Raw genomic sequence first — 20,913 nt, 5'->3', positions numbered from 1 at the left:
GAGAAAGGTTCAGGGTCGGACTGGCGCAGTCGGGGCCCACCGGGTTGTGAACCTCGGGGGCCCCGTGCGCATGCGCAAAAACGAGTGCGCATGCGCGAACGTCAGCCCCAATGCGCATGTGCGAACGTCAGCCCCAACGCGTGCATGCGCAACAGCGCCAAAAAACTTTTACTGCCGTTCGGGGGCCAATCTAGGACCGGGACTGGGCCGGCGGGGGCCCAAGTGGGCCGGGGCCCACCGGGTTTTTTCCCGGTTTCCCGCCGGCCCAGTCCGACACTGGAAAGGTTTCTATTTTTATTCCTAAGCAGAAGAACATCAGAGCAGCCTCTTTCTTTCTCCTGACAACTTCCTTGACTACTTGGTGGTCAGACTGGTGGGAAAATGACCAGCAGGTGGCGCTGTTGTAACAAAATTCATTCATATTAACAGCACGTTTCCCTTAATATCTTGGAATTAAAAGAAAATAAAGAATGAATGTAAATTGCAAAATTTCTTAGAATATCACCCCCATCAATTTTAAAAGTTTACTTATCCTATAAGGAACACCTCTTATATACCTGGTACACTTTCACCCACTAACCCATCATTCTGATTATATAAGATGACTAATAATCACTCATGTTTTCACAATATAGACAGCATGGATTTAATTATGAGGGAGCCAACCCCCAGAGAGAGAGAGAGGCCCAGTACTACTCCACCTGCTTCTCCCACCAATCCCTATAGCTGAGAAGTAGGGGTGTGGGAGTTCTGTGGGTGATGGGGGAGCCTGGAGTTATGGGTCGCAAGGGGGCCAGATGGCAATTTTTTTACAGCTCAGATGTGCCTTATTGCTTGTATTACTGTGATATTTATTTCATATGTTACAGACTTGCTCTCAGTGAGAAGGAGCCAGAGCTCTCATTTTCTAAAATACAAATGTGACAAATAAAGTGCACTTTTACCCTTTACCATAAAAAGTCTGGTCTTTAAGTAATAAATAAAATAGTCCCAGTAAAGAACTCTGAACCCCTGTTTTTCCTGCTCCTGGGCTGCTCTCTTTCCCAGTGACCAAACAGGGGGTGGGGCTTGCACCAGGCTGAAGGAGCTAAACAGGGTTTCCGCATTGCACTGATCTTTGTGGGCCATTGGAAGCCATGTATAACCGTTTCACAGAGCAACAGCTCCATCTAGAGGCCAGTTTTGCATCAGATCAGTAGAATGAGAACACCCTCTTCCTGGTGTGTCCAGCCCCACCCCCTGTCTGAAAAAAAGAGAGTCACCTAGAACCAGGAAATGCAGAGAATCCGAACTCTGTTCCTCCGGAACGGACGGTGGGGGACAAATTTTGTTTAGCAAGAGGGTGGTTTCCAATTAAGTCAATTCAAATGGGACAAGGTTTGGTTTAAAGTGGGTTTTCCCCTTAAAGAAAAAAAAATAAAGCATTTTTAGGTTTTATCTTCCATTTATTTTTCTTAACCAGACAGTGAAATATGTAATCTGTGTCCGCATACCTTCATACTGTAATATGTCAGAATATATATCAATATATACAAAGACATGATATGACTGACACATTCAGCCCTTTGATGGAACTGTATAGGTTTTATTTATAGCTTTCATCTCATCTGTATAATTAAAGGAAATGTAAACAAATGTCAAATTGCTCCTTTGAGCACTTTTGCAACCTACATTATTTATTTATTTTTCTGATTTTCAAATTATTAGCCGTTTTTTACGCTGCTAATCTCGTGAGCGGCGGTGCCACCTGCTGTTCACTTCAGTCAGTTGGCAGAAAATTCAGTTAGTGAACTGCAGGTGGGTCAGTGGAAAAAAATGCTAATATCTTGAAAACCAGATATGCTCGGAAAAGCACTCTGAGCAATTTTACAGGCATCGCATTGGGTTTATTTTTCCTTTAATCGGTGCTGCATATACACGTGGCACTCTGTAAATAAAATATACGTACATACATTGATGCATATACATGAGAAATCATACTGTACTGTCTAAGGGAGTCAATATGGCAACTCACTAGTCATGTATTAAGTCACATGCATTAATTCAAGAAAGCGTTAAAATCGCGTGGGGCTGCAGCAGAGATTTATATATATATATATATTTTTAAGAATATTCCATAAATAGTTTTTCCTTCCCTGCAGAAACACATTGTTCCCTTTTATCCACAGCAGCACAGTGTGATACAAGAATCCTTTTTTGAGCTGGATCTTTTACTATAGGTAACATCACGTGCTCTAGGTCCAGGGATGTCTATAGATATTCAAGATAACTGTCAGTCAGTGGAGATTGAAACTGCAGCCAATAAATCTAATACTGAGTTAGAAATAACCTATAAAAGTGCAGAAATGCAAATGTATCCTGCTATACCACATTCAGCCAGCAGATGGCAGTAAGCTCTTCCATTTGCTGCAAGCATCCAGTCACTAGGAACAGGGTAGTTTATTATTACAGCGCATGTTGTATTTCCCTGCAGGGACATAACTATAGAGGAAGCTGACCCTGTGACTGCTAGGGCGTACTGTGATTACTAGGGGGTCTCCGAGATTTAAACGGGGCTCCACTGGGGCACTAATTGATAAGCAGCTTCACTATTTATGAAAAATGTCTGCTTGGGGAAATTTAGAAGGGCCCTAAATTGATTCTCTTGTATCATATGGGTGTTTTCGGTTGCAAACTACAACTCCCAGCATGCACGCTTAAAGGATAAGTAAACCTTTAAAATAAGTGAACTTAAATCTACGAGGGTGTTATTCTAAGCACTTTTGCAATGTTTTTGGTTTTTTGGGGTTTTTTTAGATTCCAAGATATTAAGGGATACATGTGCTGTTAATATGAATGAATTTTGTTACAGCAGCGCCACCTGCTGGTCATTTTCCCACCAGTCTGACCAGCAAGTAGTCAAGGAAGTTGTCAGGAGAAACAATGAGGCTGCTCTGATGTTCTTCTGCTTAGGAATAAAATTCAAAACCTCTCTCAAATCTTTCCTAAGCAGAGCAGCCTCTTTCTCCTGACAACTTCCTCGACTACTTAGTGGTCAGAAATTAACCAGCAGGTGGGGCTGTTGTAACAAAATTCTTTTCTGATGAGAGGGATAGGGATGAGCCTAATCCACTATTTTAGGATTCCTAGCTCCCCTATCCGTGTCATCCAACTCAACTGTGTAAGGAGGGGCGGCTGCCATCAATCATGCTGCAGGGCTGGTTTAAATGGAGATCAAAAAAGAGCATTTGCCCTGGCTCCACAACAATTTAGGGTCCTCCTATTGGGTTGACTGCAATAGCTAAATAGCTGCATATTGATCCCAAGCCTAAGTGCATTTCCAGAGATACCTTTTATCCCTAATCCAGCTCTGCTTGCTGATTGGCTTGCAGAACCCATATAACTCGTATGGTTTCCATCTTCGGAAACAGATGCGTCTGAAATCCACAGAATATTGTTACTCACCTATCTGTGAGACTGTGCGAACATTCCGTGCAAACAAGCTTTATCTATCCATCAGTTTAGTAATAAACCCTGCAGCCCTGGGATTTTATAGGCATTCAGGATGAGGTGGCAGCTCCAAAACTATGGTACCACCTTGTCCTGAGGCTTCTGGTTAAAATATCATATACAATAAATATAACTGGGTGCTCTGATATTCCTGGTACAGGTATGGGATCTGTTATCCAGAATGCTCGGGACCTGGGGTTTTCCAAATAAAGGATCTTTCCGTAATTTGGATCTTCAAACCTGCTAGAAAATCATGTTAACAATAAACCCAATAGGCTGGTTTTGCTTCCAATAAGGATTAATTATATCTTATCAAGCTACTGTTTTATTATTACTGAGAAAAAGGAAATCAATTTTAAAAATTTGGATTATTTGGATAAAATGTAGTCTATGGGTGACGGCCTTTCCATAATTTGGAGCTTTCTGGATAACGGGATTCCAGAAAAGGGATCCCATACCTGTACTTCTGCTGATAATAATATGGATTAATTACAAAGGGATCTGAGTGGGAGAGGGGAATGATGAGGAGTGAGGATCCAGGCATGGACATCAGTTGAGACCACCTATAAAATAGGAGAAAAGAGGGTTAAAGTTTGTATGTGAGGCCTTTGTGCCCTGTATTCTATAGCAGGGCGGAATTAGGGGGAGGCAGCTGAGGCATGTGGTTGGGTGCAATTGGTGGGGGATGCAATTTGGGTAGTGGTGGAAGTAAGAAAGCCGGGGGCGAGGGTGCAAGGCAGATGGTTGGTTGGGGGCCCTCAGTGGAGTAGTATTGCCTAGGGAGCCAGTACTTCTTGGCCTAACGTTGCTCTTGCTTTGTATGGGCTCTACTTGGCTCTACTAGCGAGCACCTGGTACCCCTGCAAAAAAATTCCAGAGGGATCCAGCACCCATTCCCACTCTTTTACTTTTAGTGCAGAGATACACATGAAGATTCGTGGAGATTTAGTCGCTCGACAACAAATCATTCCTTCTCCGGGCAACTAATCTCCCCGAACTGCCTTCCCGCTGGCTAGAATCGAAATCGCTGGCGGGATGGCACTGGATTGCTTCATTTTCTGAAGTTGGCCGAAGTTGCCATGCAAAGAAACTTTGGACGACTTCGGAAAATGACGCACTCCTAGTGCCATCCCGCCAGTGATTTAGATTCTAGCCAGCGGGAAGGCAGTTCGGGGAGATTGGTCACCCAAAGAAGAGGCGATTGGTCGCCGGGTGACTAAATCTCCTTGAATCTTTGAGTGTGTCTCTGCATTTAAAGTTAAAAAATAGCTTTATTGGGGGAATTTCTGTGCAGGCCCCCTGGTCCCCCCTGCATCTGTGGGTCTGCTGCCTCTATAGTTATGCAGCTGCTCCTGTCCTCTAAGGGGATAGAAATCTTTCATAGCAGAGTTGCTTCACCCAAATATTGCTGGACTACAACCCCCATAATATGTTAAAAAGGTCCACCCAAATTCCTTTCTGCAAATCAATACAATAGAAATGCACCATAAAAGCAAAACTCCATAACAGCAAAACTATTACAGTCGTGTAACATGGGAGCTCAAATTTGAATATGGGTTTGTATTTTGATATTTTTAAAAAATTTTTAAAGGAGTATTGGGTATTCAGCTGAATCCCAAAATGATGCAGTTGGTGTCACTGTAGTTCTGTACTTATTCCAGCGAGCGCTGCACAGAACCTGGGTGCAGTTACCTTGCTTTTGTAAGAAGCTCTACCCCCTCGAGGGGTACAGACCAGTTTTCTGCACACCAAAAGCTGTGATGAAGATATTGATCAGCACAGTCAGAAAGACCAGTCCCGTGGCCACGTTATTCAGCAGATTGAGCTGTGGCTGCTTGGAAACATCATTTAGATTTTTACGTGCTGAAGAACAAAGAGAAGGAATAGATCAGCACCTGAAACATTAATGTCTACACCTAAACATGGATGATAACTTAAAGGGGTGGTTCATCTTCAAGTTAACTTTTAGTATGTCATAGAATGGCTAATTCTAAGCAACTTTTTAGTTGCCCTTCATTTGACTTCTTCATTTGACTCATTCCAGCTCTTAAAAGGGGGTCAGTGACCCCATCTAAAAAACAAATATTCTGTAAGGCTACAAACTTATTGTTATTGTTACTTTTATTACTCATCTTTCTATTCAGGCCCATAGTTTAATCTCTTATTTAAAACAATTGCAAATTGGGTCAGAATATCACTCTTTACATCATACCAAAACTAATTTAAAGGTGAACTACCCTTTTAAAGGGGCAATGAGTACAAACAATGACCGATGTGCTTACAAGTGATGATGAGTAGAATACCAATAATGACATATAGGGACAGTATTTACCAATGATGATGAGTAGAATACCAATAATGACCTATAGGGACAGTGCTTACCAATGATGATGAGTAAAATACCAATCATGACCTATAGAGACAGTATTTACCAATGATGATTAGTAGAATACCAATAATGACCTATAGGGATAGTGCTTACCAATGATAATGAGTAGAATACCAATAATGACCTATAGGGACAGTGCTTACCAATGATAATGAGTAGAATACCAATAATGACCTATAGGGACAGTGCTTACCAATGATGATGAGTAGAATACCAATAATGACCTATAGGGGCAGTATTTATCAATGATAATAAGTAGAATACCAATTGTGACCTATAGGGACAGTGATGTTGAGTAGAATATCAATAATGACGTATAGCGGCAGTATTTATCAATGATGATGATGAGTAGAATACCAATAATGACCTATAGGGACAGTGATGATGAGTAGAATACCAATAATGACCTATAGGGGCACTATTTACCAATAATGATGAATAAAATACCAATAATGACCTATAGGGGAAGTATTTAGCAATGATGATGAGTAGAATATCAATAATGACCTATAGAGACAGTGCTTACCAATGATGATGAGTAGAATACCAATAATGGCCTATAGGGACAGTGCTTACCAATGATGATGATTAGAATACCAATAATGACTTATAGGGACAGTGCTTACCAATAATGATGAGTGGAATACTAATAATGACCTAAAGGGACAGTGCTTACTATTGAAGATGAGTAGAATACAAATAATGACCTATAGGGACAGTGCTTACCAATGATGATGAGTAGAATACCAATAATGACCTAAAGGGGCAGTATTTATCAGTGATAATATGTAGAATACCAATAATGACCTATAGGGGCAGTGCTTACCAATGATGATTAGAATATCAATAATTACCTATAGGGGCAGTATTTACCAATGATGATTAATAAAATACCAATAATGACATATAGGGGCAGTATTTAGCAATGATGATGAGTAGAATACCAATAATGACCTATAGGGACAATGCTTACCAATGATGATGAGTAGAATACCTATATTGACCTAAAGGGACAGTGATGATGAGTAGAATACCAATAATGACCTATAGTGGCATTATTTACCAATGATTATAAATAGAATATCAATAATGGTCTATAGGGGCAGTGCTTACCAATGATGAGAAGAATACCAATAATGGCCTATAGCAGTGATCCCCAACCAGTAGCTCGTGAGCAACATGTTGCTCCCCAACCCTTTGGATGTTGCTCTCAGTGGCCTCAAAGTAGGCCATTATTTTTGAATTTCAGGCTTGGAAGCGAGTTTTAATTGCATAAAAACTAAGTATAGTGCCAAGTAGAGCCTCTTGTAGGCTGCCAGTCCACATAGGGGATAACAAATAGCCAATCACAGTCCTTATTTGGCACCCAAGGGACCTTTTCATGCTTGTGTTGCTCCCCAACTTGTTTTACATTTGAATGTGGCTCACGGGTAAAAAAGGTTGGGGACCCCTGGCCTATAGGGACAGTGCTTACCAATGATGATGAGTAGAATACCAATAATGACCTATAGGGGCAGTGCTTACCAATGATGATGAGTAGAATACCAATAATGGTCTATAGGGGCAGTGCTTACCAATGATGATGAGTAGAATACCAATAATGGCCTATAGGGACAGTGCTTACCAATGATGATGAGTAGAATACCAATAATGACATATAGGGGCAGTGCTTACCAATGATGATGAGTAGAATACCAATAATGACCTATAGGGGCAGTGCTTACCAATGATGATGAGTAGAATACCAATAATGACCTATAGGGTCAGTGCTTACCAATGATGATGAGTAGAATACCAATAATGACCTATAGGGACAGTGCTTGCCAACGATGATGAGTAGAATACCAATAATGACCTATAGGGACAGTACTTACCAATGATATTGAGTAGAATACCAATAATGACCTATAGGGGCAGTATTTATCAATGATAATGAGTAGAATGTCAATTATGACCTATAGGGACAGTGCTTGCCAATGATGATGAGTAGAATACCAATAATTACCTATAGGGGCAGTATTTACCAATGAGGATGAATCAAATACCAATAATGACATACAGGGGCAGTATTTAGCAATGATGATGAGTAGAATACCAATAATGACCTATAGGGGCAGTGCTTAACAATGATGATGAGTAGAATTCCAATGATGACCTATAGGGGCAGTATTTATCAGTGATGATAAGTAGAATACCAATAATGACCTATAGGGAGAATGACAATGAGTAGAATGCCAATAATGACCTATAGGGGCAGTGCTTACCAATGATGATGAGTAGAATACCAATAATTACCTATTGGGGCAGTATTTACCAATGATAATGAATAAAATACCAATAATTACCTATAGAGGCAGTATTTACCAATGATGATGAATAAAATACCAATAATGACATATAGGGGCAGTATTTAGCTATGATGATGAGTAGAATACCAATAATGACCTATAGGGACAGTGTTTACCAATGATGATGAGTAGAATACCAATAATGGCCTATAGGGACAGTGTTTACCAATGATGATGAGTAGAATCCCAATAATGACCTATAGGGACAGTGATGTTGAGTAGAATACCAATAATGACCTATAGGGGCATTATTTACCAATGATAATGAGTAGAATCCCAATATTGACCTATAGGGACAGTGCTTACCAATGATGATAAGTAGAATCCCAATAATGACCTGTAGGACCAGTGAGATACTGATGAGAGTTATGAGGGTGATATAGTAGGTAAAAGAGGGTCCCTGCTCCAAAACAGCCTTTAGCTGCGTTGCGTTCGCCATGAATAGTGCCACATCCAGCATGCTCTCTGCCAGGCTCTTCTTGGTGGCATAACGGTTAATGTTTAACACCGACCCTCTCTCCCTTCTTCTATTATCAACCTGGGTTGGGAAGAAAAAAACAAGCAGGTTTTAACATGCAGCTCATTTTATTTAAAGGGTAACTAAAGTCTCAATAAAATGACAGTAACATTTTCTCGGAGTAGATCATTTGCTTGAAAGTCTAAGTGCATCTCCACTTACAGACAATTTGGGACAGAATAGAACCTGTGTTTCCAAGAGGAGCCTGAAGGGAAATATCTGCCTGCTATTTGTTTATTTTTATCTCACAGGGCAATTGCTATAGAATTTGGTCCTGGGGCTGAATGAGAATCTTTATACATCATCATAGCCATGCACTGTATATGGAGAGCAGTAATTCTGGACTATAGTTCCCAGCATGCTTTCTTACTTGGCTGGAGTATGCCGGGAGTTTTAGGCCAGCAATAGTTGGGAAGAGCAACACATTATGTTGTGTAATCTTTAAGAACAAGAACAGAAGAGCTTACACTCTAATATCTCTAAATAGAGCCTAAGCAAGGAGGGCAGTTCTTCTATACTGAATCCCTGGTTTCCTGGCCCTCTGCCCCTGCTGAACTACCAGTTGCTACACCTCAGTTTCTGGCAGTGGCTCAGTGGTTGCTACACCCTTGTGCCATGACGCTGTGGCATAGGGATGAATGATGAGGCACCAGCACCCAATGACAAACCCATGCCTCAGCCACCTGCATGCACATAGGGATATGGGTCAGATTAGACTCACAGGCAACCAATCAGCAACCAATCAGCAGTTGGTTCGGATCAGCCTGCTGCAACATTTCCATTGATAAATAGCAGTCTATAAATTTGCACAGGGGCCCCTGGGCCGTTCTTAGATTATCGGCCAAGATTATTATTATTTCCCTATGTAAACTGGTTTAAAGGGGTTGTTTACTTTTAAATTAGGGCTGCACCGAATCCAGAATTCGGAATCTTTCAAGAAGGATTTGGGGGTTCGGCCAAATTCAAAATAGTGTATTCGGTGCATCCCTACTTTAAATTATCTTTTAGTATGATGCAGAGAGTGATATTCTGAGACAATTTGCATGTGGTTTTAATTTTTTATTATTTCTGGTTTTTGAGTTATTTGTCTTTTTATTCGTCAGCTCTCCAGTTTGCAATTTCAGCAAACTGGTTGCTAGGGTCTGAATTTCTCTAGCAACAAAGCACTGATTTGTATAAGAGACTGGAATATGAATAGGAGAGGCCTGAATAGAAAGATGAGTAATAAAAAGTAACAATAACAATAAATGTGTAGTCTCACAGAGCATATGTTTTTTAGATGGGGTCAGCGACCCCCCCATTTGAAAGCTAGAAAGAGTTAGAAGAGTCAGAAGGCAATAATTTAAAAACAATAAAAAAATAAATAATAAAGACCAATTGAAAAGTTGCTTATATTTTATAGTATATTAAAAGTGAATTTAAAGGTGAACAACCCCTTTAACGCAAAGATGTGAGTGTTACCTACTTTCGTGGAGCCAGTTCTATTGTTTCCACTGTGATTCATGATTGGGTAGAAATGGGTTGGGTTTGTATGAGCCGAGATACTGTTCCCATGCTAATTGCTTCGGTGTTTATGTTAATGAGTCAGAGTCTGTGAGCCCCACCGAATAAACAGCTCAGTCCCATCCCAGCTATGGCTTCTCTCTAATCATCAGCTGCTCTGTATGCCTGTCATGTGGTGGGCAGGTCCCTTTCAACATGAGCAAAATCAACTGAAAATATCTTCTACCGACTATTCTTTTAATGAAGATAACTTACCCTGCCATTATAAAGCAGCAGTGGAGACTTACATTGCTTTCTCACTTACTTGTTAGTTTAACTAGAGATAATGAGCTCTGTATAAACAAGTCCCTACCCTTCACACCTTTGTTACACCTGTTTTAACTTGCAGACAAGCAGAGGTCTATAATTCAGGGGGTTTATTTGCACATTGGAAATCTTATTAAAGGAACAGTAACACCAAAAAATGTAAGTGTTTTAAAGTAATGAAAATATTCTGTACTGTTGCCGTGCACTGGTAAAACTGATCTGTTTGCTTTAGAAACACACAGGTTAAAGGGAAGGGCACACACTATTTCGAGAGATTAATCACTTCTTCTTCGGGCGACTAATCTCCTCGAACTGCCTTCCCTCCGGCTAGATCTAAATCACTGGAGGGATGCCTTCCCGGAAAGCCGAATCGATCCGACTGCCGTCCCGCCGGCGATTTACATTTTAGCTGGCGGTTTGGGGAGATTAGTCGCCCCGAAGAAGAAGCGATTTGTTGCCCAACTAGCAGCGTGTGCCCTGGCCCTAAATAGTGTATAACAGATAACACCATTATGCTCTACAGAGCTTATCTGCTGTATAACTTGAGCCTTTTCTAATTTTTTTAGCTTTGAATGGCTGACCCTATTGCTACACTGCAGCTTATTTATATAAACAATAGTAGTGTTTCTGAAGCAAACACAGCAGTTTTACTAGTGCAGGGCAACACTGCATTATATTTGTACTTTAAAACACTTTAATTTTTTGATGCTACTGTTCCTTTAACTTCTGAACTACCTTGCAAGAACCAGAAAGTATTTTCAATTTTTTCCTCTTTTTTCTGTCTTTAAAAAGTACGTTTAGTGCAAGCCCTATTCAATGAACTCATTTCAACCTAGGGGGTGTACTGGCCCTTTAAAGGGACACGGTTGCATGAAAACTTGGCTTTATGGGACTTAGGGGCTGTCCCTGCTGAATTGCGCTTAGTACAGGGGAATACCTATGCTGCCATAGTTTTATTGTGTCTTTTGTATAGACTATGAGTAAATTTAGGGGACTGTTCCTGCTGAATTGTGCTTAGTACAGGGAATACCTGTGCTGTCATACTTTTATGGGATCTCACTGTACAGACTATGAGCAAACCTAGGGGCTGTTCCTGCTGAATTGTGCTTAGTACAGGGGAATACCTATGCTGCCATAGTTTTATGGGATCTCTCTGTACAGACTATGAGCAAACTTAGGGGACTGTTCCTGCTGAATTGTGCTTAGTACAGGGAATGCCTATGCTGCCATAGTTTTATGGGATCTCTCTGTACAGACTATGAGCAGATTTAGGGACTGTTCCTGCTGAATTGTGCTTAGTACAGGGAATACCTATGCTGCCATAGTTTTATGGGATCTCTCTGTACAGACTATGAGCAAATTTGGGGGGATGTTCCTGCTGAATTATGCCTATGTATTTGAATCTAATAGAGCTGCACTCTGCATCAGGGTTTTAATCCAGCACATCCCACAGACTCAAGTACTCAGTGGATGGCAACATCCACCCCTTAGGGTTTTAGTATTTATAATAACCAGTGGCATAACCACAGTACAGCAGACCCCACGGTTGGGGGTGGGGGGTAGAGGAGGAAAGGGGGATCCGGACTGCGGGGTCTGCTGTATTGTAACCAAGTCCCAGAGCAGGAGGATATCCACTGACTGATAATCTGGCACTAAGTGGGTAATATATATAGTTTAGAATGGCTACACAAGGTGTACATAGCATACCACTGGCACTTTCTGTAGCCCATTCTCTAATCTGGTTCCTCAGCTCTGAACCCACATTGTATATCATCGCCAGTCTGGATAACAAGCCTTTTGTAGTGAGACTTGGCAGCTGGGAGTGGTGGGTGGTGAGTGATTACTGTATCCAAGGCAGGCTGCCACTCACCGGGTACATCCCATTAGTTTGTGATTGACCCTCCCAGGGAAAGTACTTGCCAGTCTCTCCCCAGGCCCTCTGGGCACAAGCCAAATTCCAACAGAGAGTCTACAGAGAGGAAGGGTGGGACGGGGAGAATAACGTTGTCATTAATCACAGGAGTCATTAATCACTCACTAATTGCAACAATATCATTAATGATAATAATAGTAACAATCTGCTCATGTAATGTACTTCCAGCATCAGATGCCCTTGTGTCTGGGCAAATCCATTTCTTTGCCCCAGTGCCTGAAGTATATAGCGACAAATCAGTAGTGATCTTTTATTGATATAGTGCTGGTAATATATGCAATCGAACATCTGATTGGTCCCTACATAACCATCATATACTATTCACAGTGCAATCCCCTACCCTTCCTGACGTATGAATGAAGTCATTGCGTCTGATGGGGCCACCTGTACTTCTGGATGGCAGCCCAGGGGATGATGGGATATGAGTGAGGAACAGGGGGATGATGGCATATGAATGTTGAACAAGGGAATTCTGGGATATGAGTGCAGAACAAGGGAATCATGGGATTTGAGTGCAGAACAAGGTAATCATGTATGGTTGCCACCTGGCCGGTATTTTACTGGCCTGGCCGGTAAAATTGATGGTGTATCCCAATGTTATTAATAGGGAAAAAGGATAAGTATATAGGAAGGCCGGTATTTTTTTCTAGAAAAGGTGGCAACCCTAGAATCATGGGATATGAGTGCAGAACAAAGGAATCATGGGATATGAGTGCAGAACAAGGGAATCCTGGGATATGAGTGCAGAACAAGGGAATCATGGGATATGAGTGCAGAACAAGGGAATCATGGGATATGAGTGCAGAACAAGGGAATGATGGGATATGAGTGCAGAACAAGGGAATGATGGGATATGAGTGCAGAACAAGGGAATGATGGGATATGAGTGCAGAATAAGGGAATCATGGGATATGAGTGCAGAACAAGGGAATCATGGATATGAGTGCAGAACAAGGGAATGAAGGGATATGAGTGCAGAACAAGGGAATGAAGGGATATGAGTGCAGAACAAGGGAATCATGGGACATGAGTGCAGAACAAGGGAATCCTGGGATATGAGTGCAGAACAAGGGAATCATGGATATGAGTGCAGAACAAGGGAATGATGGGATATGAGTGCAGAACAAGGGAATGATGGGATATGAGTGCAGAACAAAGTAATGATGGGATATGAGTGCAGAACAAGGGAATGAAGGGATATGAGTGCAGAACAAGGGAATCCTGGGATATGAGTGCAGAACAAGGGAATCATGGATATGAGTGCAGAACAAGGGAATGATGGGATATGAGTGCAGAACAAGGGAATGATGGGATATGAGTGCAGAACAAGGGAATGATGGGACATGAGTGCAGAACAAGGGAATGAAGGGATATGAGTGCAGAACAAGGGAATCCTGGGATATGAGTGCAGAACAAGGGAATCCTGGGATATGAGTGCAGAACAAGGGAATCCTGGGATATGAGTGCAGAATAAGGGAATCATGGGATATGAGTGCAGAACAAGGGAATCATGGATATGAGTGCAGAACAAGGGAATGAAGGGATATGAGTGCAGAACAAGGGAATGATGGGATATGAGTGCAGAATAAGGGAATCATGGGATATGAGTGCAGAACAAGGGAATCATGGATATGAGTGCAGAACAAGGGAATGAAGGGATATGAGTGCAGAACAAGGGAATCATGGGACATGAGTGCAGAACAAGGGATCTGGGATATGAGTGCAGAACACGGAATCATGGGATATGAGTGCAGAAAAGGGAAATGGGATATGAGTGCAGAACAAGGGAATGATGGGATATGAGTGCAGAACAAAGTAATGATGGGATATGAGTGCAGAACAAGGGAATGAAGGGATATGAGTGCAGAACAAGGGAATCCTGGGATATGAGTGCAGAACAAGGGAATCCTGGGATATGAGTGCAGAATAAGGGAATCATGGGATATGAGTGCAGAACAAGGGAATCATGGATATGAGTGCAGAACAAGGGAATGGGATATGAGTGCCAGGAACAATGGGAATGCATGGGATATGAGTTGCCAGAAACAAAGTAATGATGGGATATGAGTGCAAAAAAGGGAATCCTGGGATATGAGTGCAGAACAAGGGAATCCTGCGGATATGAGTGCAGAAATAAGGGAATTCATGGGATATGAGTGACAGAACAAAGGAATCATAGCGATATGAGTGGCAGAACAAGGAAACTGAAGGGGCATATGATGCAGAACAAAAGGCGAATGATTGGGATAATGAGTGCAGAATAAGGGAATCATGGCCGATATGAGTGCAGAAACAAGGGAATCTATAGGATATTGAGTGCAGAACAAGGGAATGAAGGGATATGAGTGCAGAAAACAAGGGAATCCATGGGACATGAGTGCAGAACAAGGGGATGAAGCGGATGATGAGTGCCAGAACAAGGAATGATGGATATGAAGTGCCAGAACAAGGGAATCGTGGATATTGAGTGCGAACAAGGTGAATCATGGATATGAGTGCAGAACAAGGGAATGAAGGGATATGAGTGCAGAACAAGGGAATCATGGGACATGAGTGCAGAACAAGGGAATCATGGGATATGAGTGCAGAACAAGGGAATCCTGGGATATGAGTGCAGAACAAGGGAATCATGGGATATGAGTGCAGAACAAGGGAATGATGGGATATGAGTGCAGAACAAGGGAATGATGGGATATGAGTGCAGAACAAAGTAATGATGGGATATGAGTGCAGAACAAGCGAATGAAGGGATATGAGTGCAGAACAAGGGAATGATGGGATATGAGTGCAGAATAAGGGAATCATGGGATATGAGTGCAGAACAAGGGAATCATGGATATGAGTGCAGAACAAGGGAATGAAGGGATATGAGTGCAGAACAAGGGAATCATGGGACATGAGTGCAGAACAAGGGAATCATGGGATATGAGTGCAGAACAAGGGAATCATGGGATATGAGTGCAGAACAAGGGAATGATGGGATATGAGTGCAGAACAAGGGAATCCTGGGATATGAGTGCAGAACAAGGGAATCCTGGGATATGAGTGCAGAACAAGGGAATGAAGGGATATGAGTGCAGAACAAGGGAATCATGGGACATGAGTGCAGAACAAGGGGATGAAGGGATATGAGTGCAGAACAAGGGAATGATGGGATATGAGTGCAGAACAAGGGAATCATGGATATGAGTGCAGAACAAGGGAATGAAGGGATATGAGTGCAGAACAAGGGAATGAAGGGATATGAGTGCAGAACAAGGGAATGATGGGATATGAGTGCAGAACAAGGGAATGTAGGGATATGAGTGCAGAACAAGGGAATGTAGGGATATGAGTGCAGAACAAGGGAATGAAGGGATATGAGTGCAGAACAAGGGAATCCTGGGATATGAGTGCAGAACAAGGGAATCATTGGACATGCGTGCAGAACAAGGGAATTCTGGGATATGAGTGCAGAACAAGGGAATCTGGGATATGAGTGCAGAACAAGGGAATGATGGGACATGAGTGCAGAACAAGGGAATGAAGGGATATGAGTGCAGAACAAGGGAATGATGGCATATGAGTGCAGAACAAGGGGATCATGGGATACGAGTGCAGAACAAGGGAATGATGGGATATGAGTGCAGAACAAATTGAGTGAACAGAATGGAGAAAGTGCAGAGTAATGTTTTCTAGTCGTGCCCTTAGGAATTTGCTCACTAGACCCCCAGAGGGTCAGTGAAGGTCAGAGAAATCCCTCAGAAGTATTATTTCTTATTCATGAAGCCCGAGAGATCAATCTGCAGTTCCCGACATCTGGGGGAAATTAGGAATTCTCTCCAATTTGCCAAGCAAAGCGGAAATTCCATTGAGGAGAAGTGAGAGTGAGAAAGAGAGAGTGAGGTTTTAAGGAGAAGTAAAGAGAAATTTTTATTTATTAAATATGAGATTGAAAGAAGTGCAAGAAGGGATCTCCTAATTCAGGTATCTGTGGAATTCTGGGAATTGTAGTCTGACATTAGCTAGAGGGCTGAGGTCCAGAAACACTTGGAGTGATTCTAATAATGTGTTATATGTGGGAATGGTACTGGGAGCCCATAGTCTTGCACCAGACCCTGAAACATTTTATTACTGGTGAGGACCCAGAGAATTCTGTGCTTTTCCTCTGTGTGTGGCCCCTCTTGGGTAACACAGAGACAATGTGTGTGTATAGGGCCTAGGGTTGCCACCTGGCTGGTATTTTACTGGCCTGGCCGTTAAAAATGATGGCTGATCCCAATGTTATTAATAGGGAAAAATATATAGGAAGACCAGTATTTTTTTTCCAGAAAAAGTGGCGACCCTAATAGGGCCCCAAGTTTACAAACGATTGCCTTACTATACACACCATCCCATTATTTCAGATCTATGCCCCCACCCCAAAACAAATCATTTGTGGAGCACTGCCTTAAACGGATGCTCTGGGTGGCCCCAAAAACTTTCGGGTCCTCCCCTGCTCTACATGGAGAGAAGTTTGCAAGGAAGGACAGAAGGAGGGAGAGAGGGAGCTGATAGGGGACATTACCTCCAGGAGTGAAAGAGGAGGCCATAAGAGTGGGGGTGGGCTGCAGACCAAACGAGGGGCCCCTGGGACTGTCTTCTGCAATCATTATCCTACTCCCATCCTGTTGGGGGGGAAGCCTGGAAGTTGCCTCTCTGTTGAGCCTCCTCCCTAAAACACTAGTCACAACTGCCAGTGACGTGGAATGCCAGATCTCAGCCACATTCTACACAAAGATTCTACATAACCTGAGGAGCTGGGGGAGGAGGACAAGGGTGGGGGGGGGGGGTAATTGTTCCCATGCCCGAGGGCTACTTACCTCCATACTGATCCTCTCGCCCTCTGTCCCCATATCTGTCTGCTGCTCCAGATGAGTGTCTGGGCTGACTAAGAGCACCGATGTTTTAGGTGGGGGCACAGCTGGGCGCACACATGTGCCATTCATCTGCTTAAAGTGGGACGCCATCCACGGGGCAGTGAGAGAGGGGGATCAGCACACAGATTGCTCATTGTCTGCCCGTGAAAGCACTTACACATACAACACCTCCCTGGCAGCCTCTGTGTGTTTGTGCCCTGAGATCCAATCAGTTTGTTAGTGGAGGAACAGTGGGAGGCAGGGAATGGATCAGAAGGGGGCGCTGTTCTACACGGAGTAACTGCAGCATCAATTTAGGATCAACTTTTATTTTAAGCAACAGGTCCTGTTCTGCCATAAAGCAGGACAGGACTGCTGCTTCCAATGGGGATCAGTTAGGATCTGTGCAGCCACTGGGACAGAATGTTCTGTTATACAGATAGCTAGAATCTCAGATACCATAAAGCAGGACAGGACTGCTGCTTCCAATGGGGATCAGATAGGATCTGTGCAGCCACTGGGACAGAAAATTGCTCTGTTAAACAGATAGCTAGAATCTCAGCTGCCATAAAGCAGGGCAGGACTGCTGCTTACAATGGGGATCGGATAGGATCTGTGCAGCCACTGAGACAGAATGCTCTGTTATACAGATAGCTAGAATCTCAGCTGCCATAAAGCAGGACAGGACTGTTGCTTCCAGTGGGACCAGTGGGAGGCAGGGAATGGATAAGAAGGGGGAGCTGTTCTACGCAGAGTAACTGCAGCATCAATTTAGGATCAACTTTTATTTAAAGCAGGGAATTACTGCTGCTTCCAATGGGGATCAGTTAGGATATGTGCAGCCACTGGGACAGAATGCTCTGTTATACAGATAGCTAGAATCTCAACCCTAACAGCTGAGGTATGCCCTGCAATTGGAAGTGTGTAATAGTATTACTTTAAAGACTATTGAGTACAGGTGAGCATTCTGGATGAATAAGAAAGGTGCAACAAATGGATTCAGGGCAGACTAACCAGTCTAACCATCATGTGACTCACTGTAAGACACCTGCTTCTCATGGTAAACTCACATATGGTGCACCTGTGTGTCAGACCAGAATAGGACAAAGGGCAATTCATGTTTTGCATGAAACTTCCTAAAGATTGCTGCTGTTAAATTGATGCTCGGGTTATTGTATGGTAATGTCAGGGAATCATCCCACCAATTTTTTAGCAATCATTTTCCTTTTCTTGCAGTGCTTGTTTTGCCAGGGTGTCAGGGCATCCAACTCATGGCCCATCAGCAGTTTTTGGAACTCTCAGACCCATGATATATATTGGTTATTAGAGGATGCTGGGAGTTGTAATTTAATAGCTGACTGACTACAACTGCCCATCTTGCTCTAAAGTTGCCATCTAACCTTGCTCCTTGTTTCTCTGCTCCCGTGTGTCCATCTTGCCCTACAGTCTCCTTTTTGCCATACTGTCTCTATTTTGTCCTACTGTCCATCCTGCCCTTCTGTCTCCATCTTGTCTTACTGTCCCCTTCTTGTCCTACTGTCTCCATCTTGTCCTACTGTCTCATCTTGCCCTACTGTCTCAATCTTGTCCTACTGTCTCCATCTTGCCCTACTGTCTCAATCTTGTCCTACTGTCTCCATCTTGCCCTACTGTATCCATCTTGTCCTACTGTCTCCATTTTGTCTTACTGTCCCCTTCTTGTCCTACTGTCTCCATCTTGCCCTACTGTCCCCTTCTTGTCCTACTGTTTCCATCATGCCCTACTGTCTCCATCTTGTCTTACTGTCCCATTCCAGTACTACTGTCTCCATCTTGTCTTACTGTCCCCTTCTTGTCCTACTGTTTCCATATTGCCCTACTGTCCCCATCTTGTCCTACTATTTCCATCTTGCCCTTCTGTCTCCATCTTGTCTTACTGTCCCTTTCCTGTCCTACTGTCTCCATCTTTTTTTACTGTCCTCTTCTTGTCCTACTGTTTCCATCCTGTCCCCTACCTGTCCTACTGTCTCCATCTTGTCCTACTGTCTCCATCTTGTCCTACTGTTTCCATCTTGTTCTACTGTCTCCATCTTGTCCTACTGTCTCCATCTTGTTCTACTGTCTCCATCTTGTCCTACTGCGCCCTTCCTGTCCTACTGTCTCCAACTTATCCTACTATCATAATTTTGCCCTACTATCACCATGTTGCCCTGTGCTCTTAATTTTGCTCTTCTTTCTCTATTTTGCAATACTATCCCTTTCTTGTCCTACTGTCACAATCTTGATCTACTGTCCATCATATCCTACTATCTAAATTGTGTCCTTCTGTCTCTATTTTCTCCTACTGTCTCCATGTTGCCATATGGTCTCAATGTTGTGCTTCTGTCTCTATTTTATCTTACTATTCCCATCTTGTCCTACTGTCTCCATCTTGTCCTAATGACATTTATTTAAATTTTTGAATGTAACAATCCATGACCATTGCATTATGCCATGGCCAGACCTGATATGTACAACACAACAGCCAGGGTGCCTCTTTACCCGCTCTACATGGAGCAATAGGGCAGCAATGTATCTCTTAGTAAAAACCCCACCTGCCTGTGTTTAACTCTCAGCCTGTCTCGCTCTTAACCTGCACTTACCTGGGTGCTAATTAGAAGGGACAGGAATGTGGCAGAGAAAACCAAGTGGGACATGGGAATGTCAGCTCTGTTTGGGTACAGGGCCCCACACTGCATTATGGGAACATTTCTCGGGTGGCGTGTGACTATGGGGAACTGTTTGCATTTCTTGCTATTTGGCTGCATTGTGCTAAATATGAGACGAGAGCTGGAAATCCTTAAATAGATCTGTAAAGCTCAGCAGGAATGTGACACTTGTGTGCCAGGGACAGGGCATGAACTTCTTGCTGCACCACAATAGAGTGGCACCGTAAGAATGTTACAGGAATGGGGCTGGGGTTAGTTAGCTCCATGAATTTGTTTTATTCATGCCGGACTGCACTATTACCCCTGTCTAGATGAGTCAGCCGTAGACTTAAAGATGTCCTGAATAAGCCCTGGCCTTTCCAGCAAACTGAGGTCCCCACAGGCCCACTACAAAATAATAGTCTATTGCAGCCGACAGCAGCCCCTCTGTCATTAGCATACACTGCCCCCCAATAGTAGCAGTGACATAGACATCTGCTGCCGACTTCTACGTCCAACCCCCAACTTTCCAGGCGGATCTACATTTTGTGTGAAGAATTTTCTTCATCCCTGAACTATAACTCCCAGTACGCCATACACCTCGATAATAAGGAGCATACTGGGAGTTGAGATCCAGTAACTTTTGGGACAAACACACCCAGACTGACATTCCAAACATGCTCCAGACTCTTCTGCATGGTCTTCAGGTACAGGTTCCTGAGAAAAGTTAAAGGAAAGTTATCTTTAATGCTGATAGTGTTGGTGTACTTCTAGGATTGAGGGCTAAACACTTGTCTGTATCTGTTTTCCATTATATATTGATACTGTCTATCACCTGGGGAGCTTATTTACTATAGAGCCACCTCCCAGTGGGCTCTGGGCCTG

At 42.9% G+C, this 20,913-nt stretch overlaps 1 protein-coding gene across 2 annotated transcripts; it reads right to left on the bottom strand.

Moving 5' to 3' along the window:
• Positions 1-3,001: 3,001 nt before the first annotated feature.
• On the bottom strand, positions 3,002-17,563 carry LOC108704577 (ninjurin-2). Of its 2 annotated transcripts, none has more exons than XM_018241156.2 (4): positions 17,327-17,563; positions 8,533-8,764; positions 5,182-5,352; positions 3,002-4,052 (listed from the first exon to the last, which is right to left on the bottom strand). In XM_018241156.2, exons 1-3 carry the CDS (start codon positions 17,471-17,473, stop codon positions 5,201-5,203), a joined length of 531 nt encoding a protein of 176 aa, XP_018096645.1. In that variant the 5' UTR covers positions 17,474-17,563; the 3' UTR covers positions 3,002-4,052; positions 5,182-5,200. The 2 variants fall into 2 exon arrangements, with proteins under 2 accessions (XP_018096645.1, XP_041441889.1); XM_041585955.1 differs by lacking the exon at positions 17,327-17,563 and adding an exon at positions 10,209-10,276 and having other exon boundaries at positions 3,887-4,052.
• Positions 17,564-20,913: the final 3,350 nt, after the last annotated feature.

This window comes from Xenopus laevis, chromosome 3L, assembly GCF_017654675.1.
Source record: "Xenopus laevis strain J_2021 chromosome 3L, Xenopus_laevis_v10.1, whole genome shotgun sequence".
Taxonomy (NCBI): domain Eukaryota; kingdom Metazoa; phylum Chordata; class Amphibia; order Anura; family Pipidae; genus Xenopus; species Xenopus laevis.
Note: the sequence above shows the minus strand (reverse complement) of the source record. Positions and strands in the feature narration are given on the sequence as shown.